Source organism: Atta colombica, unplaced genomic scaffold (assembly GCF_001594045.1).
Source record: "Atta colombica isolate Treedump-2 unplaced genomic scaffold, Acol1.0 scaffold35, whole genome shotgun sequence".
Lineage (NCBI taxonomy): Eukaryota > Metazoa > Arthropoda > Insecta > Hymenoptera > Formicidae > Atta > Atta colombica.
In genome coordinates this window covers 706264-731753 of record NW_017259459.1, presented here as the reverse complement: position 1 = coordinate 731753, position 25490 = coordinate 706264, and the positions used below count along the sequence as shown (strand labels likewise).

At 29.9% G+C, this 25490-nt stretch overlaps 1 protein-coding gene across 5 annotated transcripts in view; it reads left to right on the top strand.

Moving 5' to 3' along the window:
• LOC108690691 (multiple C2 and transmembrane domain-containing protein 1) overlaps positions 1-17609 on the top strand; it is a 21056-nt gene extending 3447 nt beyond the window's left edge. Inside the window, exons 3-14 of one of the 5 annotated variants that reach the window (XM_018198105.1) lie at positions 3266-3541; positions 3863-4005; positions 4597-4788; positions 8300-9721; positions 10065-10213; positions 10830-11235; positions 12191-12333; positions 12509-12868; positions 13231-13360; positions 14905-15078; positions 15981-16306; positions 17056-17609. In XM_018198105.1, coding sequence (XP_018053594.1) covers positions 3266-3541; positions 3863-4005; positions 4597-4788; positions 8300-9721; positions 10065-10213; positions 10830-11235; positions 12191-12333; positions 12509-12868; positions 13231-13360; positions 14905-15078; positions 15981-16306; positions 17056-17164 — 3830 coding nt within the window. In that variant the 3' untranslated portion in view covers positions 17165-17609. The remainder of the gene's footprint in view (positions 1-3265; positions 3542-3862; positions 4006-4596; positions 4789-8299; positions 9722-10064; positions 10214-10829; positions 11236-12190; positions 12334-12508; positions 12869-13230; positions 13361-14904; positions 15079-15980; positions 16307-17055) is intronic. The other 4 variants (XM_018198101.1, XM_018198103.1, XM_018198102.1 and 1 more) reach the window with 4 other exon arrangements.
• Positions 17610-25490: the final 7881 nt, after the last annotated feature.

The window sequence follows — 25490 nt, the reverse complement described above, 5'->3', positions numbered from 1 at the left end:
TTATTAAACAGGAAAAAGCAGCCTAGAAATTAAGAAATACACTTAAAATATAAGTAATTTAAAAAATTTTAATATATAAATGATAATATATTGTCATAAATAGCGTTGAAAATTTTGAAGAATTACGTTGTACTATCTATACAAAGTTGAAAAATTTAGTGCCTAATATTCTCGTGATAATTGCATATACAGTTTTGCAATATACCTGCTACGCAGCATTAAATGCATCGTGAATTGGATCTGTGCATGAAGTATAAATAGCGCTGTTTGCAGTAATGCTTTTCGACCAATATTTGGTGAAACATTAATACCTCAATTGTCGTCTCCATAGCTTCATTTATTGCAAGAGAAATTGAGTTCATTCGTATAAACGTTCACATCTGTAGGAATAAAAATATTTATTTTTTTCTTTTTATGAATTATTTGAATGGTTAATAATTAATTTCAATAATTTTTCAATAATTAAATAATTAATACTCTTTAAATAATTAATACTCTTTTCATTATAATATAATAATTACAATCATGTTTAATTACATCATTAAATATTATATTTAGACTCAGTTGCACTAATGTCACTTTGACTTTAAGCGAGACTTAAAAGAATTAACTCTCGTTTTAAACTCAAAAAGAGACAAAGACAGAAAAAGTGTTAAGCCTCGCTTTAAGTAACGTTGTTGCGGGTCTTAATACCATAATTAATTGATAAAATTAAAAACTTCACTTATATTTTTCAAAATTTTTTAATCGGAATTTTATTCTCTAAAGCGTAGAGCGTAGAAAAATAACAATCAGTGGTTTGATCAAAATCAAATATTGTTTTAATTCAGTTATTCAAATATATGTATAGAGCATTTTCAATGTTTTAAAAAATAAAATCTTGATTATAACTTAAGAAACACGCAGTTTTTGATCTGATCAATTTATTTATTAAATTTATTTATTAAATTACAAAGCCTGTAAATTCACTTTGTTTTGTTTGTTTGTTTTCTGTTTTTATGATAAAATTTGAAACACCAGTTTATTTGTAAAAATTATCGGATAAGTACCATGTTTACATTTCCGATTAATATTTGTATTATAGTTATCTTAAAAAAATTTTTTAATTCGTTTATCAAGTCTTTGTCGTATTCAAGTTCTTGTGCAATTATTCTTTTTTTTTTCAAAGTCGTTATTTTGAACGATAAAAGTTGAAACGCACTGATCTATGGATACAGATGACTGTTAAAGGGTTAAAAGATTTAACCTTTGGAATTATGTCTAGGTCGCACGGATTCTAGAGTATTGAAGAATTAATATTTGTTGAATTTATTTTAATAGCTAATTATTCGGAAGTTGTTGCATTTTTAAGTAAATCAATTTATAGTTTTTTAAAATTAAATTTGAAGGGATTATTAATATTCTAGATTGATTGCGATGAAAGTTCAACAACCATATCAGCATGCAATTGTAATTTCTGAAATTAATTCATTTAAATGAATATATATAATAGTTCAATATCTTAACATTCTGTAATAGCGCTTCGTATTTAAAGTAATGGTATTTAAACTAACATAAGTGGTCTTATTTCCAATCTTATTAAAGCAATTAAGTTTGACAAGTTACCTAATTCGGCAATTGATCCTTTTTATGAAATAATTGTACCATGCAAATTAATACTCTGATGGAACATACAAATTACAAATTCACGTCGGAATATACATGCACATTTAAGTGCACATGTTTTACATAATATGAGTCAGTTAATTACGACAGACATATTTAAAATATATAAAAATACATGAATATATTAAAATACAATAAAACTTTTGTCCGGTCAATGCATTATTGTAATAAAAATTTCTTTAAACTGTTGTTCTGGTGTTAAAAAATATATTGAATCCATTATATCATGATTGTTTGTGGATGAGTGTTACTCCCATACTTGATAATTTTATTTCTGATAAACAAATGAGTACTGCTATTGACTTCTCATACAACAATTACAATCTTGACGAAAATTACAGCTTAACGATGTATTTTACACTTTTAACAACACACATCAAATGAATTCAATGTATACTGGAAGATTATATTTTTTGCACTTTGAAGAAGACACAATATTGATGTCGAAACTGTAATTATATTATATTTTTGCAATACATGAATCATGTGATTATTATCACACTGAATATCTTGTGTAGGCTTCCATTGGCAAATTTCCCTAAGTTTTTGAAAAAATATTACGTTAATAAAGTTTATATTTATTTATTAACTAATTGTGAAATTAATATTGTCTGAAGAAACACTAGTTTGAAGAAATCGATATAATAGTGTATTATCTGGACATTTAACACCGCGATTGCATATTAAGAAAATACAGATTTTGAATATTTATGGAACAAAATTTGTAATTATATGGAATAAAATTTGTTATTTCCATCTAAATAATTAACTGGAGGAACACGTTCAACGATTAACGTAAATAATTCTGCATTCGCAATTTATACGTGTAAATACAATTATTTATTCAAATTGTACACAGCGCTGATTATCAGTGTGCAACTATTGCGCTTTTAGTGATATAACGTGTATTAATTTAGGATCATGCGGATGAGAATATCGAGCTTACAATTTGTACTTAACATCAAAAGTCGATATGCGCGGCACGTTTAGACCTCATTGATTAATTCGAAATGATCCAGCACGAATATTGGCGTGCTCATCATACTTAAACGGATTAACCTAAAAGATTTCTTTTATTCTTTTATTTTATAGCAATATAATCTTTTAATGCGACTTAAAATTATAAAATCGTATCTGCGACAAATAATTACGGTCTCCTCATTTAATTGAATTTTTACTTTTGCATCATCTCGGAAAACTTTTTCAATAATTTAATTTTTTATTTGGCAGACTTCGCAGAATATATAAAATCATAAAATTGTAATAAAGTCTTATCTAAATTCGTATGTATTTAATACATATCGTTTTTTAAATAATATCTACTGTTTTAAACTTTTTAAAAATTTAACATGCTGTCTAAGATTAAAGATATGATTAATTAAATATGTCAAATGTAGTTTATCGGAAAACTCAAAAATTGAAGTTATATATTATTTAAATCTCTGACAATTAATAAAAAACTTGATAAAACAAAGTCAGATCTTTGATTATTATATCGATTACCACGTTTATGTGAAAATTATGGTTATTGCTGTCACACCGAGTGCCAAAACCGATAGTGGATAAAGCACGTCCATTTTGATCTGTTTTGAATGCGCAGAATCTCCGTTAGCACGCAGTAGCCGAGAAAAGACTGTGACTGTGCAAGAAGATAACGCCGGAAAATGCAGCGAAGGATTCTCCAAAGGACCTGTGAGCTTTCAGAAGGAAGGATATACAAACGAGGAACCTCAGGGAGGATCCTACAGTCAAGACGGCGACTTTCTTCAAGACGAAATGATTCGAAGGAGAGAACAGGCATTGAGGCAACATGCCTTCTTCCAACTTCGTTTGCATATAAGAAGAGGCGCAAATCTCGTCGCGATGGACAGATGTGGTAACAGAGAAAGAGAGCTTTAAGTATTTTTGGTCAGAGAAGAAATATACGAAATATATTTATATTTGCATTTTTTTTTAAATAAACTATTCTAACTGCTTTGTAAAGTAAACACTGTTAAATATATTGCATACCATATTATAAAAAATATTGTTTAAAACCTGTAATAGTTTAAAGTCGTGTGGATATTATTATGTGTACGTCTATAAATAAAATATGGCTTAAAACAAACATTTGAGCCCATGAGAAGATAGAAAATTATACTTATTGCATAACTATAAATTCATGCTATATAGTTTATGATTCGCTTTATAATTTCAGGCGCCAGCGATCCTTATGTCAAAGTAAAATGTTCAGGGCGATTGTTGCACAAATCGCGAACCGTTCATCGTGATTTAAATCCAATTTGGGACGAAAGTGTTACTTTACCGATAGAAGATCCTTTTCAGCCACTTACTATCAAGGTATATTTAACAATTTTCTTATATCAAAATTTTGGATATATATAAAATGCAGAAAGGCAAAATTCCCAGATAGCTAAATGTCTACAGTCTTCTAGCAGACTGTCAGCAGAAAATGACGGCAGTCTGCCATCAATTGCGTTCGCAATTAGGCCTGTTAACATAATGCCTGTCGACATAATGTGAAGGCAAATTGTTGATAGAAACTGAGCAGATCCTGCCGACGTTATCTGATGCTTGCAGATTTTGTTACGTTTTTTCTAGCGGTCTGTCAACAATATTATGCACATCAAATTCTGTTGTCATTTTGTTGGCATAATGTGTAGCATTTAAAAAATCTGCTTTTTACTTGGCTATCTGAGATTGTTAACATTCAATAATTTCAATTTTTATCAAAAGCAGAAATTTCTATTGAGAATAATTTTTTATTTTAATACAATTAATTATTCAAATTGTTTATAAAATGCAATTAGATGTTTGAAAAATAATTTGTATTAATTATATTAAAATAAAAATATTTCAGAATTACGTATATTCTATTATTTATAACCTATAACATTAATCATAAAACAAACGACTTCTACGTATTGACAGGTTTTCGATTACGATTGGGGCCTGCAGGATGACTTTATGGGGGCTGCTCTGCTGGACCTTACTCAACTCGATCTCGGACACTCTCAGGATATAACGTTAGAACTTAAAGATCCAGTCAGACCAAAGCAACATTTAGGCGAAATCTACCTGACAGCTACACTTTGGCCAAGGAATCAACAAGAAAAAGAACAGGTATTTTTTATCTTTTTCAATCAAATCGAATTAAGAAATTCTTTTATCTTTTCTCTTTGATTGACTTATCTGAAAGATGATTGGTTAAGCAACTGTACGTATACATAATACGAACAAATATTTAAGATAAAAAACTAAATAAATATCTACAAAAAGTAGCATCGTAAAGGGGTTATAAACTAACAATAAGTGTTCCCGGCGTCGATCGTTCTCGGTCTTAGTAGAGAGATGTGCGTATATTTATAGCGTGTGTATGAAGAATGGGAAACTGGGTTGTGAGGGAAGTATGCGCTCGTGTCCGTATTACGGTATCGACTTGTCGTTGAAAGTGGAGTGCAAGGCCTGGCCCTTATCGCGCGGCAGCTCCACTTATGTATTAACTATTATTAAACGCCATTCCGCGAGAAATAACTAAGTTGAAACTCTCGAGTATTACGTTATATCCAATTTATTTATGAATTAATAATAATTTACATAATAGTTTGGTCTTCTCGGAATAACGTCATTGTTTGTTCAGATGTATTGCGGTCATTTAGATCTTATAATTACACACACTGCGCAGTCCGATAATTCCATTAATTAATTTGTATTAGTCTTAATAATTATACTTTTAATAATATTTGGAATATTTTTTTTAAGATCTTTAAGATTTGATTATTACGTGCAATTTGCATACAGTTCGAATTTAAATCATTGCTCGTCTAGTTTTAAAGATAGCAATTTAATCTTAAAAAATTGACCAAATCGTTCTGTATTAAAATTTAATTTTGCATATCTGTTAATATTTTCTTTAAAAAAAAAAATAATAAAGTAAAATCGAGAAACAGAAATTAAAATACAAAAAATAAAATACAAGTAAATGAATACATGATTATTGAATTGACAATTCGCGGTATAAGCTGCGTTTGACGAGCGCGATATTAGCGCCATTTTATTATCCTTATTTTCATCTAATGAACAATAAACGTAGAATGTCACAATAACGCTGATAGCACATTCCTCGAATGCAATCATAGTTGACCTCTCTCTATATTTTCATTAAGAAAATATCGATTGCGAGACTAAAAACTGTCAGGTGAAATATGACTTGTTGCAATGGGGTATCGGATACCCTCTGTATACTTATAAGACCGGCTGAGTGTACATAATACCGTCTATACATTACGTATGACATATTCCCATATATCACACCGAACATATTAATAGCCGGTCGTAATCCAATACTGTAATTCGAAACAATAATTTTTTTAGATCAGATCTCTCAGACAGTAGTTATGATCAATAATAATGGATCGGGAACTAAAAATTTTTTTATTTTATTTTAAATGCATCCGAGCTTTATCCTTTTTGAAATTTAATTCAGGAAAGAATGAATTATGATAATAATTAATGTGAAATGAAAGAGTAATAAATATATTTAATATGAAAAAATAATTAATGAAAAAGCATCTAAGAAAATTTAATATTTTATTTTGATGATAGTACACGCTGACGATAGTATCGCTCTTTTACTTTAAAAGTATCTAATAAAAACATGATTTTCGAGTTATTGTGAATGAGTTATCATGAATGGGTTAAATAAACATTATTTTATCAATCACCAAAAATAAACTAACTTAATTTTATTTAAAAAATGTTGAAATCGTTATTATTCAAAAAGAGTGAATTTTTAAAGATTATGAAATGAAAACGATATTTGATCGTGTTAAAAATATATTCTTTTACCAGTATTATTAAATAATTAATAATTTTCAGGTTGAAAAATAAATTTTCTTTTCTTTTTTGAGAAATTTAATTGTTTAAATTGTATCATTTTGAAGTATTTATTTAAAAAAATTTTTCAAATCTTATTAGTTTGATAGCTATCTAAAATAATTTAAAAATTAAAGATGTAAAAGGATTTTCACACAATTAAATGAATAATTTTTTTCTTTTTTACTCTAATGAAAAAATTTCGCTGAAATTAGTACACGTTTTGGAATATTTTTCAGCGAAATTTCAGCATTTCAGAAAAATTTCAGTTTTATTTCAGCGATTTTTAGCTAGAAAATTCATTTTTAGCAAAATTTTAGCAAAATTTTAAAGAAATTTTAATAAAAATTTCCAAGAAATTTTTATAAAAGAAATTTCAATTCAATTTTAGTTCAATTTCAGTGATTTTTCAATATGTTAGCTGAAAAATATAGCTTTCAGTGAAATTCAGTAAATTTTTAGCAATTTCGCCGAAATTCCAAAACCTATAATTTCAGCGAATTTTTTTTCATCAGGATACGCGTTAAGCAAATTTGCTATTGTGATATCTTCTTGCTTTCTCTATATGAGTTGAGAAATAGCTACATCAGAATATCGTGCATCGCAGTTATGGCATCGTGTATACACAATGTCTCAATGTTTGCCGACATCACTTTCTTGTGCGAAGAATGGAGAGGGAAAAGAGAAGCCCAGCTAGCCGATATGCTTCGCAGGTTGCCAATGAAGAAACGACTTAGTAGTCAGACGACTTTTGCCGTCTTACTTTATGAGCACGATAGGTGCTTCCAAGTTATCAGTGCGGTACCGATTTGATACCCGACGGAAATGTATTCCATTATACGTTAGTAACGACTTCATCTTTGTTCCTGATAAGAGACTTCCGATTACCTTGTATAAGTGTGACTGAATTGTATTTCTCATTTATATTTTTCACTGTGACTCATCACTAATTGGCAATATTGAATATTGTGATCATTGTGAGGAAGTGCTTATATTTGCACTCTATGATTTTTGTAAACTAAGATAATATACAATTGAGTCAGTGTGTAAATCTATGCTCACGGATACGTTTTTTTCGCATTTTTTTTCTTGCGCGAATCAGTCGCTGCGTTGTATAAAATGTGAACTTTTAGCGTGAGTTCTTCAGATTATCTGTGATGGCTATAAGAGATTTCATTTTTTGCTTATTATATAAGAAGAATATACAGTGCATATAAGTGTAATTAACGTTTTATATTTGGAAAATATTAATTATTTTGATAAAACTATAAAATTTTTCAACGCATGCACATATTATACGAAGATGTAGATTCATCATGTTTAAACGCAGCTTGTATATTTCCGTTGCATTATGAAATCTGATGACTGACACCTTTTTTCATACAAAACATGCTTAATCGCTCTTATTAAAAATGACGTATCATAAGAGTAATATATACAAATAAAAGATAAAGAACACGAAACGATCTTTTGACTCTGTCTGTTTGGACGCGAATCCATGAAACATGCAAGCCGATCGAAAGATGAGAACGAATTCACAGTCATTTAACTAACAAGGAGAACTAAGGAATTTGTAATAAAAGCATCGACGAAAATAACTCGTTATAAACACTTTTCATGAAGAAAAATATTCACAATTTATCCGTTATGCAATATTTGTGCGGATTATTCGAAAACGTGTTTAAAGCAAATTTTATTCGTGACAGCACAATCACTACAGAGGAGAGACTTGAGAAATTATTCAATTTGAAATCGATAGTACTCTCAATCTCTATTTGAGCTTAACATATTAGAAATCGATGTCACAACACATTCGAAGTTGGAAAAAATAGCGATCGACAAAATATGCAAAATTAATATCATGCAGAGTGAGAATCCGAACGAAACTGCGCTCGTCGCGTCTAAAATGGACACCGTGCCCAAAATAGATCTCTTATCTAAATTAAATGTAAATAAATCAAGTGAACTTCATGCTGTGCCTAAGATCGAAGTTACATCAGAAATTAATTCTATGTCTCAAGACGATGTATCTAAAATCGATGCTGCGTCTGAAATTTACGTAGTTTCCAATGCGGTGTCTAACAAAATAGATGAGTTGTCTACCGATAGATCATCCGATATTGACGTGCCTTCCAGAGGATTGCATCGAAATAAACTCGCGGATCAACAAGAGAAACGATATTCTATCACGGTATTGGATCGATCCATATCAAAACAAAAATTCGAGAAGGATTTTGCCGAGATGAAATGCAACGCTGCCATAAATACTGTTGGTGTCTTGGCGTCGAATGGGAATTTTTGCGGGAATATTCAAATCGAGAAGAATTCGAGAGAATCAAATTCCGTCGCAGGCGAAAAATCGAGGATTCAGCATACATTTGCAGTTAAAGAATTCCCGAAGATGAAACGAGCCGAAGAACTATCTGTCAAGATGATTTCCGACATTACGGAGGAAGGATCGAGCGCTGTCGAAAACGAGAAATCGAAGCTCGAAGAAGCATCGGCGATGATAGGAATTTGGAAGAGGCGAATGATTGAAGGGTCGTCTACCGAAAACCTGTCTGGGATCAAGAAACGGAAGGCAAAGGATTCGTTAAGAAGTTCTCTGAGGCGGAAGGTGGATTTGATAGAGAGGATATTGGAAGATCAGGTAGAACGAATCTGGGAGGAGAACGTGGAAAAGCATACGTGGCTGCAACCGATCGAGACGTGGATCACTGATCACCGCAGGCCTTCTGACTACACGTTAACTCACTGTCAACTCGATACTGATACAACCGACAGTTTGACGGATATTAATCAGGATATTATATCGAAATCCACGTACGATTTCAAATTTACACCGGCAAAGAGAGAAGACGAGGAACCGAAAATTGAAAGTAGTCTGATGGAAAATCGACGAATCGCGAGAAATGATGAACAAAGGACCGAAAGCAAAATCACCGAACATTGGCGAAGATTACGAAATCGGACTGCTTCTCCAAGATCGGATCGATTTGAGTCAGCGAGTTCAATCACGCAGCTAAACAATCAAGAAGTTTTCTCAGATACGGAAAATGTAAAGGATAATGCAAATGTTTTAAATGATTCCGGCATTTTGGAAGTGAAAGAAGTCAAACGCCACGATCTTCTGGATAGATTGAAGGACAATGTTAAGGGAAAAATGGAGGACATTCATAGGGTAGAGCCACAAAAAAAATTTTTAATATTTATTTACTTCCATATCAGAGCATTATTAAATAACATTTTTTTGCAGTAATATCATTATAAACATTAAACTCAGGAATAATTGATAAAATTAAAACTATAAGAAAACAATTTTATAAAAAATTGTTTTTCACAAATTGTTTTTGAGATTTTTTTCAATAAAAAAAAAAGAATCGAACAATCGCAGCGTTTAACTATGCGCACTTATTATTATTTTAAATTTGCGATAACTATGTTATATTGAAATAAAAATTCTACATTACAATTTGTCTCTCTAGCAATAATTTTATTTAGTGTCCTATTTTTCCACATTGCAGTATTTTCAGAGAACTAATCGATTGGCGGACGTGAATAGACGATTGAAATCACAAATATGGAGTTCAGTGGTGACAATTGTGCTCGTGGAGGCGAAGAATTTATTGCCAATGGACATAGACGGTTTGTCGGATCCTTACGTGAAGTTTCGGTACATAAAATCTAATATAAAATGCATAGCTTAATCAATGAATACAGTTTTTTATTTGGATAATATCGCTTTAAAATTTGTGTCAGAGAATTTGCTAGAATATTTTAGTTTAGAATATTTCAGATTGCTTTTTTATTTGCTTGTTATAAATTAAAAATAATTAAATTGCTCAAGTTATAGTATCTCCGTATTTCATTCATATTTATTATTTGATGACGTTTATTTTTATTTACAGTATATATATATATATATAGAGTATAGTATATTTCTTTTTAAAGCACAGCATGATATAAATATTTTAATTAATTCACTCTTTAATCTTTTATTATTTGTTATTTTATCCCATTTAACATGTTTATAAAGATTTATAATATCAATATAAACGTAGATATGAATTGATGTTGTCGATGATATAATTAATTGATATTATATCGTATTTGCTCACTTTATTTATGTAAAATGGAAATTATTCTGTTTGATGTTACAATAAAATTAAATCTCGGAATGAAATCTCGGAGATATTAACAATTCAAACTGCAGTCGTTTAAACTGAGGAACTTAAATTATAGCTGAAGTTCCTTATATAAATACTAGAATTCCGTATCCTAATTTGCAGGCTCGGCACGGAGAAATACAAGTCGAAAGTCGTTAACAAAACACTGAATCCAATTTGGTTGGAGCAATTCGACCTCCACCTCTACGAGGATCCATATTTGGGACAAGAATTGGAAGTGTCGGTTTGGGACAGAGATAGGAGTCATCAGGACGATTTAATGGGCAAGACAGTGATCGATCTGGCGACTCTCGAGCGGGAGACGACGTATCGGCTATGGCGCGAACTTGAGGATGGTTCGGGCAATATCTTTTTACTTTTGACGATAAGTGGTACTACAGCCAGCGAGACAATCAGCGATTTGGCCATACACGAGGAAACGCCAATAGAACAAGCACAATTGGTCCAACGGTATTCCATTACGAACACTTTACAAAGGATACGTGACGTAGGTCACCTGACAGTAAAGGTAATTAGAAACGATTAAATGTAAATTGCTAACATGTTAGTATATTAACATGCTAACGTTGGAATGTTAATTTTTTTAGCATAAGAAGCTAAGTAAGAAGAGTAATAATTAATGTATAGAATATTCCCGAAATAGATCGCCAAGTTTTGGATTATTTTGTCACGTCCAGAATGAAGAAAAGTTCTAATATATTTATAGATCTGAGAACTTATCTTTATTGAATTCTGTTTGCGGTAAAATTTTATTCTACAAGTAAAATACGCTGTTAGAATTTGGTGATCCAGTTCATGGATATGTCATATAATGATATTGATAGTAGATTCATTTAAATTATTTATCATTTAAATTATTGTAAATAATTTTTGCCATATGAATTATGTATAAATATATTGACATATTGTTATATGAGACCTGAAGTAAAGAGAAAACATTTCTAGTCAATATTATTATTATGACGCGCTTATTTCGGAATGACTTTTTAATGCTATGAATTAGTAAAACACATTCGATTGCTGAACAAAAAGCATGCGGCTTTTTTAAGTTGGCTAAAATAATAAGCCAACTCTTTTACATTAAACATTAATTAATCGATAAACAGACATGATTTGAACTGTGATAAAGTTACGTTACTAAAAATTATTATTTATTAATAATTAAATCTATAGAAGTCTATTTGCTTTATGACTTCATGCTTTTATTTTTTTAAATTATATATTAAAGCCATTGATAAATTTATTTTTGTCAATAAAAATTAAATCATATATAATTCCGTTAAGTAATTTTTCTAGAAAAATATATCTATATCTTTTTTCGATTTCAATAATTTAATAAAAAGATTTAGCCATTGTTTGTTATAAGAATTTTCATTAATAAATTAAAATAAAACAAAATTTTAAATAAATTTTATATTTTAATTTTAAATTATTTATTTTTAAATTGATTAATCTTTTTACAGGTATATCGTGCACAGGGTCTTGCAGCTGCTGATCTCGGTGGTAAAAGCGATCCTTTTTGTGTTTTGGAGCTTGTAAATTCTAGATTACAAACGCAAACGGAGTATAAAACTCTCACGCCGAATTGGCAGAAAATTTTCACCTTGTAAGTTATATCTTAATCGGAATGCCGTTAATTATATTTAATGTCAACGTATTTAATTATCAACGTGCATTATTAGATAATAAGAAAAGTTGAATATAATCAAGTGCAAAAATATAATCAAAATTTGAGCTATTCAGATGTAATCGAGAGAGTAAATTTTGTTGTTTCTCAACAGTAATGTAAAGGACATCAATTCCGTTCTGGAAGTGACGGTGTACGACGAAGATCGGGATCATAAGGTGGAATTCCTTGGGAGGGTAGCAATACCGTTGTTAAAAATTCGTAACGGCGAAAAACGATGGTACGCATTGAAGGACAAGAAACTGAGGGGCCGTGCGAAAGGAAACTGTCCTCAAATTCTCTTGGAAATGACCGTCATATGGAACATATTCAGAGCATGCATTCGAACGCTTAATCCGAAGGAAAAGAAGTATATGGAGCCGGAAGTGAAATTCAAAAGACAAGTCTTTCTGCGAAATGTTCTCAGGCTCAAAGCTATTATTGTAATATTCATCGACATAGGGAAATACATACAGTGAGTGACTTTAACTTTTATTTGAATTACTGAAGATGTGAATTTTTATTTTTTCAATCCTGCGAACATATCTACCATTTCATTAATAGCGAAAATTACATGTATTAAATATATGTCACACAATTTTAAAAACATATTTTTATTTTAAATCAAGAAAATTCAATCAAAATTAATTAGACTTTGAACTATATAACAGTATAGCATTCCTATCGAAAGAAATACATTCTAAAAAATTTTGTAGTTTGTGTTTCTTTCAATATATTCATGGCAAGAAGAATATTGGATTTAAACTGAAATAAATTCTACAGTTTATGTCACTGCTGCTATTTATGATACTATTTTTTACTTTATCCTACGGTTAGGAGCTGCTGGGAATGGGAAAGCAAGATGAGAAGCATCTTCGCTCTGGTAATTTTTATTCTTGGATGTTACTACTTCGAACCGTATATGATACCGGGCGTGGCATTATTGATTCTTCTAAAGTATTATCTGGTACGTCACTTTTGTTATTGGCTTTATTGAAGTTTTAATCCGGCACTCTTTCGCATGTCTATATTCTAAATAAATATAATTGATGATAAGAGGAAAATTAAACACTATTATTGAACATTGGCTTTTAAAGCTAATAATATCGACTTTTGCTATGTAGATGCGATGCATCTTTTAAATTGTAAAATCTAAAGCCTTTATATCTTCAATTTCTTGAGCAATGGATTAAAACTTGATTTATTTTTAGCATGTGGTTTTGAATCGTTCCAATTAATTGCTATGCTATGAAACGCTTACTATTCTTTAATTCAAAAAGTCTGTTTTTAATTCTTTAATCTTTATTCTTCGCTCTCTATTGCCTCTCATAAATATTTATAAGAAAAGCATTGGTACTATCATGTAATGAATAAAATATATTCTTCTTTTCTATCAAATTATATTTCCAGATTTATATTTCCTATTTTGTAACATCATTTCTGGAATCCTTATATATATGTAAAAATGTCATGTCCTATTTGCGATTTAATATCGTAGAAGAATTTCTTCTCTTTCTTAACACTTTTTATTGAGACTAAATTGTGCATGTCTGTGATGCTTTTTTTACTTTAATATTTCGGAATTTACATACGAAGAATTCTAAAACAGATGTAAACTTTCTTGGCGCTTCTAAATTGTTAAAACATCCGAGAAATGTTCTAAAAAGTTATAAAATTATTCAGAAATTCTAAAAAATTCTGAAAAATTTTATTAAAAAATTTTGAGAAAAATTTTTACCATTTAATCTTGTTGTGTTTTGTATTTAATACATTCGGGATTGAATATAAACATTATATCTAATCTTAATACATTTTTGATAAAAAAACATTTTTTTTCATTTATTTCGTACTATTTAAAAATAAAAAAGTCATGAAAAAAAGAGAAACTTCTAGAATTATTTAAAAATATTAAAGCAAACGGACCCCGTACTAATTATATGAAAAATTAAGTTCTGAAATGAGCTAATTTTAGATGTAGTTTATAATGTGGTGAACAAAAGATACATCAAGACTTATATAACGATTAATTTTTGAGCATATATACAAAAAAAATGTGAGCAAGTGTTTGACATACCATTTATCTTTAACATAATTCATCTTTGATACACCATAGCTCAAAAACTATCTATTATGGAGCTTTCCATCTTTTGTTCATCATATTATTAGTTACCATATTATTAGTTCATATGTGAAAACTAATTCATTCCACCGGAATTTAACTTTCCATACAATTAATACAAAACCCTTTACAGAGTTCTTGTAAATAAAAATAATTTAAATGGATTTATGTGACACAGTAGGATTAAAAATCAACTGTTCCAAACTACTCTTTGACATCTCATAAACGAAACAAAAATTGTAGTACTTCTTTATATAAGTTTATAATCTTTGTATATATTTTTATACATACTTTGTATATTCTACATCTGACATGATCCCTGCATAAGTGCAAGTTACCTCCGCTTTCTTTACTGGCAATGCTGCATGTCGAATTTCTTTGCTACCTATCAGCTTACTGGCGAGAGGAGCGGGTTCAATCATTGGATTTGCGGACAGGTCGCAGTGGTAACGGGCGCACCTTTAATATACGCAACTTCGCAGTTTCAAGATCATGCAGAGATTGGGTCCGACGATTGCCCGCCGACACCGGGGGACGATGACGATGACGAAGACGACAAAGACAAAGTGAGCGTTACTATTATATCTGCGAAAATTACAAAATTCTTAATTTATTCGCGTCGCAAATTATAGAATTCTTCATTTAAAAAAATCAAATAAAACATCATCTATATTTATACCGTAATTATATTACAAAAGTTTGCTGCTACAAAAAAGTTTTTTGCATCGATTCGTTAATATAGTTAAAGAAATGGTGCAAGTAATACTCATACTGGATTTATAAAATAATAATAAATATATGGCAAATTCTCATTTACGCATTATATACCGTGCTTCATCCAATAATTATTTAACGCTATAACCTTCGACCCTATGCAAATTAATTAAAGTAGAATTAGTAGAATTATTTCTCTTGTATTAGAAATAAGCCATACTGTTTAAAATTAAGCACCGCCATTGGATATTCTATGCATCTCGTTATGCTCTATGAATCACAATAGTGCCCGGATAAAGATGTTATCTTTATGAACAACAGCGTAGTTCCGTCGTATATTACAATTTAACGGTATATTCGTATCGCATTTAGATAAGATATAAGAATAGATAATGTCATATGAAATTGATTCGATTAATACAGAAGACTAATTAATTATTTTGCAAAGATTGTTAACCACTCAAATAATATATGTATTAATTTTTCTTGGGTCGATCTTTATCGGATTAAAAATTTTCTTTAATTTTGATCCATGTTTTTGTCTTGCATTTGATATTAATTTATAATGGGTTTAATTTTATTTTTGCAATCGTCAGTGTCTTTTTTTAATGCTAATTTTTGCTCGTTAAATATTTGAGCAAATCAAAATCAAAATCAATTAAGAAACATCTAAATGTCATTTCAGAAATCAGTGTGTTTTTTTAAATGTTTAAGCAACGAATTCTACGTATTTTATCTATTAATGATTTTTCAGGAGGAAAAGAAAAGTCTGAAGGAGCGTTTACAGGCGATTCAAGAAGTGACGCAAACAGTCCAGAATTCGATTGGTTATATAGCTAGTCTTTGCGAGAAAGTAAAGAATCTCTTCAACTTCACGATCCCCTATTTAAGTTACCTGGCAATGCTTCTGGCGATTGCTGGGGCGGTCGTGCTCTATTTTATTCCTGTCCGGTATTTAATCCTCGCTTGGGGAGTCAATAAGTTCTCTAGGAAAATCCTCAGGCCTCACTCCGTGCCCAATAATGAGGTCCTCGATCTTATATCCAGAGTGCCTGATGACGAAGAATTACTTAATTATAGGTGAGTAATTAATAACAACATACCATTGCCTCATTGAAATTAATCGGATTTTTTCGATTTATAGATGTAAAACGTCTGTGAAAATGTTTCGAGAAACTCGAGTGTAATAAAATGGTTTGATATTTTTGACTTTACGGGTTTTTAAATATCATAATTTAAAAAAGAACTAAACTGTATATATATGATTTTATAATTTACTATAACTCTGCATTTGAAAGCAAAAAGTGAGTCGAAAATCATCATATCTTCATGTGTTTGTTTTGTATAACTAAGAAAGCAAATTTATTAATTATAACATTCTATAATTAATTTATTAATTATAAAAATCAAAGAATATAAAACAAATTAATAAAATTTCTGAATACAATTTTTTTAGTTATTAATATAATGCACTAAAAAAAATTTAATTTAAAGAATTGCTAAAAAGATTGTTGCATTATTTTTATATGAACAATGTATACATTAAGAATATAAATTATAAAGATATATTAGAAATATTGACCGGTATTTATTCTGTAGGTATTATTTCTTACTTATGGAATATACTAACTGTAATAATAAATGTAAATTATATACAATGCGATTTTTCTTAATATATTTGTAAAAAAGCGATTCTTTCTTATAAATTGTTGGATCAGCGAAATTTTTTTTTTTTCGCGATATATTTTCGCGATGTAGCCGACGTTTTTGCGTCATTTTAAGTTTGCAAAAGAATGCAAAGGGATTCTTCAACGCGTATACTTTTACAGAGAACTAAAACCTGTGCCGACAGCGGATTGCGAGAGAGGTGGTAGTTCGGGCAGTCCCAGTTCGAACGCGGCGAGAAGAGAGCAAAGAAAGAGGCACAAAGCGGCGTAGCAGAATATCCCGCGGCCGGATGTCGCGGGTCCAAGGTCGTCCAGTATCCTTAAATCGGTCCTGCTGCGCCGGAAATTGCGACAGCGAAAGGGATCAGCGGAAAATACGGATGTGATTGACATAGACTGAATATTCGTTCATTTTATACCCTCCCTCGTTCGTGACAGTCTCGAATCTAACGTCAGTCGTTAGTGAAGATATCGCACGCGGTGTGCCTCGAAGAAAAAGAGAGAGAGAGAGAAAAAAGTAAAAATGTAGCAAATAATGACAAATATTAACGCCGAAAGAGAATACCAAATTGAATTTACTTTGGATGTATGTGATACATTTATTACGTGATAATGAAAACAAGGTTCTATCGCACAAGATAAAATACATTGCGGTATGAACGATTGATGATCATGTGATACGTTTTAAAGCGCATCACGTTAAAAGAGAGTATAAAATGGTGCAATATTGGAATATATATCATGATATATTATATACGGAATATAAATTGCGTTATAGAATCATGGATATATAACATCTAATACACAAAAAAATGTATATAACATATATTATATAATAAAATGACAAATTGCCATTGTCATTACAATTAATTATATAATGAATTATATGATCACGTTGTTTCTTTTCCATAGTTTGAACATTTTATTGCTATTCTTTTTAAAGACATGTGATCATTAGTAATCATTTTTTAATTCGTAGCTTTCATCATTGAATAAATTCAAAGAAGTAAATTCAAAGTAAAGTTATATAAAATTTAATTTTTTTGAATATAAACACACGATAGTAAATGCTTCCAAGTTGAATTGTCGGGACGTTACTGATGACAATATGTGACAAATGTAAAAGTATGATCAGTGAAGAAGTTTGCATAATATTTCGATTTCTTCCGTATTATCTTTGTTTTTATTATGATAATTTCTATCAAAATACAAATAATTATATACGGTGCCCCTATATATATAGAATCTCTAAAAATACTAAAATTCAGGACGTAAGTTTAAAGACATGTAAAGATTCGAAGAATTATAAAAGTAAGAATACAAGCAAGTTTGAAAGATTTATTAATTGAATTGAATTTAAATAAAAAACGGCAAAAAGGCAGAAATGATGGATTGCAAATAGCTAAGAAGAAACTAGTTTTCTTCAAACATTCCAGGAACGTCCTGAAGATGTCCATATATCCTTTGAACATCTTGAGGATGTCGCCAGAATATATCCTGGTTAAAGCTATTGATAAATCGAATAAAGAATAACTTCTTCTCTGGTCACACAATTTAGATAAGAATGTGGTAACTTCTTTAAGATGATCTCTTAAGTGACAGAAAGTGAGAAAAATGAAGCTAAAAGGAGGCACAAGCAAGTTTGAAAGTATTTCATGTTAAAAGTGAGAGTCGCGTTTCGAGCATATCAAGGAGAGCAAGGAACGTATGTTCTTAGAAATAATGAATTACTAAAAATAGGTATTTAAACAAAATGCGATGACATTTCCCTTAAGGGAACAATCGTTTCGTCCATCGGTGTCGTTAGTTAGCAATTAGAAATTATCGTGAGAGATAGAGAAATCTAAAAGCCAATAAAAATATTTTCCAGAATACAATCATCCTAGACCGAGTTCCCGCAGAAATTACATATAACTGAAAATAGAATTTTATTAGTTTTCAAATTAATTCGGATGTTTTTTACGCGCTTTTGTTATAATTCAAACGACATAGCTTTTCAAAATTATTTGCGGGAACTCCATGAAATGTCCACTAAAAATCTATTGAAATGAAAGAGTTTTGTGTTACAGTATTCGTACGTAATAATTTTATAGAGATGCAGAAAGATTTATTTAGGATTGATAAGAAATTACACGGCGAAACTTCCGCGTTAAACTTAATATATTCGCGCATGCGGTTTTGCAAAATCATTAGGCGTGCTTACATACGTTGCGTGCGATGGTTCCCTTCTAAAGCGTCTGACGTTATTTAACTTTTCATTCCAACGCACAGTTTTATCTGTAATTAGACAAGAAAGAGAAAGAAATGGAGAGCGCGAGGTTACTTTATGACGGCGTTTCTGTGTGGGGAAAATTGTTCTTGCGATAAAAGTCGGTTGCCTTTTCAACCGGAAATTATCCAGATTATAACGCGTGTGTATTTCTACAACGATATTTCGCACTTGCTTAGACATGCAGTTAGATAACGTTAAAAGATATGCAGTCTGTGTGCGACAATTTTTTTATCGCGCGGAGAAACAAGTTCGATGTACTGCTACTGCTACGAGTATCGACTTTAGCGTATGCCTTTTCAACGCGATTATGCAATCGTCGTTGCTATGATGTTTTCTGTTCGGTGTGCATTCATTTCGTTTTTATTACGTTAATAATTTTTAGTACGCTTTACATCGTTCAGTCGTGCAATTTAAAAATTGACAAAGCCGTAATAAAGAATGAAACAATTGAAGATATCTATCGCATTATAATATAAAATACTAACACACACACACACACACACACACACACACACACACACACACACACACACACACAGAGTTTTTAGTACTATAATATTATAAAATATTAACAGTTTTTAGTATCATAATTCCACTTAGCAGTTATTTGAGAATTAAGAACTTATTTGCAAATTATTTTAAGTTTATTATTTTTTTTTATTGAAATTTATATTTTTTTTTAATGAAAAATATATCACAGGCTGTGTTATAAATGTGTACTAAAGACATTCCGTGATATTTTGTTTTTTAGAGGCTTGAATTTAAGGCGATTTGAAAAAATAAGTTTTTTCATTACGATCTGATCGAATCGAACACTATTATTATTCAATATTTTTATCTTATATGCTTTATTGTGTAATTTCTTTTTTTTACATACGTAAGGTTTAAGTAATTATTTATTTAGGAAATAATATGTTATAATTATTATATTCGTTGTAATTATTATTAAAGCCAGAATATTTATTTTCATTATTTCTCTAGACTAAAGTCGTCGATAATTATTCAAAGTAAGATTATTTTAACAAATTTTGTAAGTAAGCTTTTAGCACATCAACGGAATATATGATTATAATGCGATTGTGATATCTAAATTCATTATAAAATTTTTAAAAATATCCAACTATGACATTGTACATCTAAAAAAAATATGTAAAGAAATGAAAACATAAATAGACATATACATAAATAGAAATATCATAATTTATAATAAAAAATTATGAATATTTAACAATACAAATATACAGAATAGATTATCTTAAAATTTTCTTGTCATTACAAATTTCTCGATCAATTTAAAATACTATAATAATAATTTTTTTATCAGTAAAACCGATAAACTATAATTACTGAATAATAACTAATTTAAATTTCAGAGGAACCGTTTGACAAGATTATTTTCAATCAATTCAAATAGATTTTATTAAAATCTTCATTTCAAATTCATTTGCAGAAATATGCAATGTTAAAAATTGAGAAAGTATAATGACGATTTTCACTGGATATTTTTAGAAAAAATCAATTTTATATGTATTGATGGAGGGAATTATAACTGATAGGATACGCATATGGAAAACATTATATGATATTGGAATTGGAATTACATTATATGATATGTCAATCATTTTATATGGCTCATATGTGGATAATGTTAATTAATAGATATATGATATGAGGCGAATTCTTTTTCTCCGCGATATATCACCTCGGCAACCAAAGTCAGAGTCGCAGATTCGTTGTGCAAATGCACTCGCTCGAGAAGACGAATAGTGCGTATCAATATTTATTTCTAGTCGCAATTTTACCGATTTGTGGCCGGTTCGGGAGAGGAAGAGAGAGAAAGTATGAAAGAATGTAAGAGAATGAAAGAAAGAGGGTAATATATCGCTGATCCATTTTTCGCTTTTCTATAAATTATATATTATAAGTCGTTACATCGTGCATACATCTTTCTCCAATCTTTTATCTTCGATTTATTCATGCTATATAAGCGCCTCGATGATCCTTCCAACACTATTCTTGTTATGGAGCACAACACGGGGCGCATTTATTCCACACATATATACACATAAATTACATAACATACTGGGTATGCTATAACCGTCGGTCGTTTCTCTCAGATTATTCTTACGAATTCCTTGGCTACTTTGGAATTGAGTTTTCCTATCGATGAAAATGTCAAACCTATAATTTCTTGAATAATTAACTACTAATTTCAAGAGCCCTGGCGGATCAAATTACATAAATTACAAAAATAATATATTTTTTTCTTGATTTTTCAGGACTTTAATAGAATTTTTATTTAAACAGGGAAATATTTAATATTGAATTTAGGAACGTATAAGAAAATATGATTTTTCTCGATTTTTGCTAAGGAAAAATTTCCAAATGAACCAAAGAAACTGCGGTTATAGGATATCCAGTGATTGTGGGACCTGTACGCGTTACTTTTTTTTGTTATCAAAGGCCTAACAGGCGAGCTAAAAACAAACACGTTACATATATATATTATTACAAAGCTTTACATCATCTAGTCAACGAATTATATTTATATTTATGAACAGCGAATCGCTATATCTTGAATCATTTCTCAAGTTTGCACTTATATTTCTGGGGCTTCCTAATTCATTTAATCTTCAATATAAATTTTAATATTTAAAGTTTTTTTTATTATTTTTAATTAAGATGTATATTTGTATTCCTTTATTTGAATTAAAAATTATTTCAAATGATTTCATCTGAAATTAATTGGAAATTAAAATTTAATATTCTCTATCCTCATATTCTTTACCTTAAAAATATTGAAAATAATTTTAAAATCAAATTTCAATGTTATGACTTAAAAAAATTATCTTTATTATAATTAAATTGCTATAATTAATACACAAAATATATTTCTACATTATAACGAAGGATCAGTAGTTTGGAATCGAAATAAGAAATTCAATTTTAAATAAAAAAACTTCACAAATACTTCCTTAAAAAGTTATTCAAACTTAGTTAAAAATTTAGCTACAGCTTAAATACAGTATTGTATTCTTGCCAAATATTCCCATTTTAAACCCTGATTGATGAGGATACCATTTCGCGTATTTTAATCATATAAAGGGATGCGACATATATTTTCATAAATTAATTTATATACCAATTTTAATTCCAATGTATACTCTTTATTCAGATTAGTTGTTTTAATCCTAAATTTGTGTTAAAATATAAAAGACTATAAAGAGTATAACAGATTTCAATTATCAAAAAAGGTACCTGCTAAAACGTTAATATTAATCAAGAATTATTATTAATATCGTTGCGGATACACAGTGGACATTTCACAAGTTCTAAGCCCGTTTTTTAACTATTCCTAGGCCTTTTCTACTCTTCCAATTTTGTACTTCCACAATAAGATTTTATCCGCTTTCCGCGATCAATATAATCTATTCGCTTTCCATTTTATTACTTCACTGTTTTCAGAAATACATCAGCTGCAATATACGAGCAACACAAATCATTATACACGTATACTTAATATTCCTTAGTTTAATATTAGAGCTCTATTCTTGAAAAAATTCTTGAATGTTGAAGATTCAAAATTTCGTTTTTAGCAAAGTAATTAAGCTTTATATTACATTGAATTACTGCATTTCAATTATCTATTGATTTTCAAATTAGATATTTAAGGAAGATATAGCTGCGCTTAAAGTAAATGAAAAATTTGTAAATTTGTAATTGCCAATTCTTCTTCAAGCTCCAAATTAAAGAGTTTATTTTCAAACTGTCTTAAAGCCTTATTAAAAAAATATAGATTCTATCAAAGAACTATAGTATAAATGCACGCTATAACAAAGTTGTGGAAAGTTTCGTGAAATAATAATTTCCACAGCTTCGTAACACGTACAATCTCTGAAAGTGTGAATTTAAGATTTAAGACAGTTTGAAAGAAATAAACCTTCCTATAAAATTTGTTCCGTTTTATTTTTAAAAGAAATCTTTTCAAAAAAAAGCGGATGTACTTCGAGAAAACATTCGTTTTATCGATACGCAACTTTTTAGAAAACACTATATAGCAGACACGTAACAAAAACACACTTATTCACACATACACGCACACACGCGCACGTTCGAATTTGCATGCTCCAGTTTCTTCGTGTGTTATTTCAATCTTCGGGTGTTTAGTCATTAAGAGGAAGATACAAGAGAAATCGCGAACATTTACAAAGGCTGCGTATGTTTTTCTAGTTTACGCTGGCCGCAAATAGGTCGCTTAGGTCAGTCGAAACGCTCCGCACACGTTTGTCTACTTCCTAATCGATGAGAGAGAAGAAAAAAAATAAAGAGAGAGATGTTTAAGGAATTTAGATAGAAAACGGAAATGTGATTCGATCTAATTCAGTGAGCGAGGAGAATATATGTATCGAGGTGGAAGGTTGCGTTTGAGCTTTCCGGAAGAACTCGATCGACGTACATGAGGTTCATTGCACCATAGTGGAATTTGGCGCAGAGCAGAAACCGCAGCAAAATGAAATGCTGAAGTCGATCGAATTCATTCCGGTGTTCTCGACCAACATTCTCGATGTTCCGATGATAATATGTACTTTCGACAAAGCGTGATAAGAATCGTTATTATATTCATAATATGAAAAAGGATAAAAGAAATTGAGAAATAAACGAAGCTTTTAATATCCATATTCGCTGTTCTCTGTTTTCGTACATCCTCCTTAATCCGCCTCCTTTCATCAATCACTTTTCAGCTCATTATGATGCTAAAATTGTTGCTGAAATATCTAATATATCTTCAGAAAAAATTCTCACATTCTAAAAAGTTAAATTTAAATTTGGAAAATTTGTGGTAAGGCTAAAAATGAGAAATCAGTAAGACTCGATAAGAAATTATAGTCTTGCTATCCTGCAATCTTGTATTATTGTTGTTTGATTATAGGATAGAAAAATATCGCGAAGTAATTTAACGTTGCATACAATGTTCTTTGACTAATTTGCATTGAAATGAAACAATTAATCTTCTTGTTATGAACAAAGAAAGTATTTTCGCACGCGGTTATACACTTGTGAATAATTCGAACATGCGTTTTTCATTCCTATCATTAATGTATTACGCTACGTAAGCTACGTCATATTTGCGTGTTATACTCGTAAGACTTTTCCAACCAAGATTACACAAGTAGGAAACATTCGCATTATCCTTGATAGTCGCTTACGTGTTACTTCGCAGTTCCGTCACCCTACATCCTTTTTGTGACCCCGATGTGTCAGATGCGGTTTACTTTCCATAGTCATCGCAAAGAAAGAGATACAAGAAAGATACACGTGCTGCCATCGAAGAATGCTCCCACCTAGAATGGTGAAAGTAAAATCGCGCCTGTCGACTAAAACAAATTTCAGAAGCTTTTACCGGAATGTGTTGAGCCATAATCCTTTTTCAAATGCGGCAACGTACTATTAATGACATGCTTGGCACGGCGCGAAAGTAATATGTAAACAAAAAAAAAACGTAAAGTATAAACGTAAAATAAAATAGAGATATTAAAAACTTTATCTCAAGTGTTAAATCTTTTGACAATTTATATTTACTAAATTGTATTTATGATGTTTACAATTTAGTTTCTTTGTCTTTCTTCATATAAATTTCTTTAAGGAAATAATTATTTTTTTAATTAAAGATAAGCCGAGATATAAAGAAAACTTATCCACGGCCATATATAAATTTACTGAAACTTAATATTAATATAAAGATTGAATTCTCTTATTAAAAATTACAAAATACTTATTGTCTTTCGTTATTATGACATATGTAGATAATATTATTTCAGAGCTTAATAGAGAGAAAAACATGTTGATTCGCCAATTAAATCAAAAACTTGATAATAATCACAAATGATGTCCTAGACCTTGTATGAAAGTAAAAGTCGAGGTCAATTTGACAAGTCGGTTTGGATCTTCATCGAGAGAGCATGGATGATTAAGCACCAATGAATCGATAAATATGCCGTACCACTTTCCCATGAAACGTCAGCATCATTAAAGATTTTAAATGTTCATTCACTCATAAAAAAATGATAGAACATTACTTATATATTATACCATTTTTTTATGCATTATTTGTTTTTTAATAAATTGTAACATTTTTATATGAATTTAACTTTAGTTTAATTTACTCTTGGTTTTATAACTTCAATAGAAATTGGTATTAATGTATTCGACGTTTACAAGCTATTTGTAGTATTTATATAGATTGACGCGGAGTTTTTTTAATTGTATTTTTGTACGATTTATTTTATGTTTTAATATACATGTAAGTTATATATATATATATATA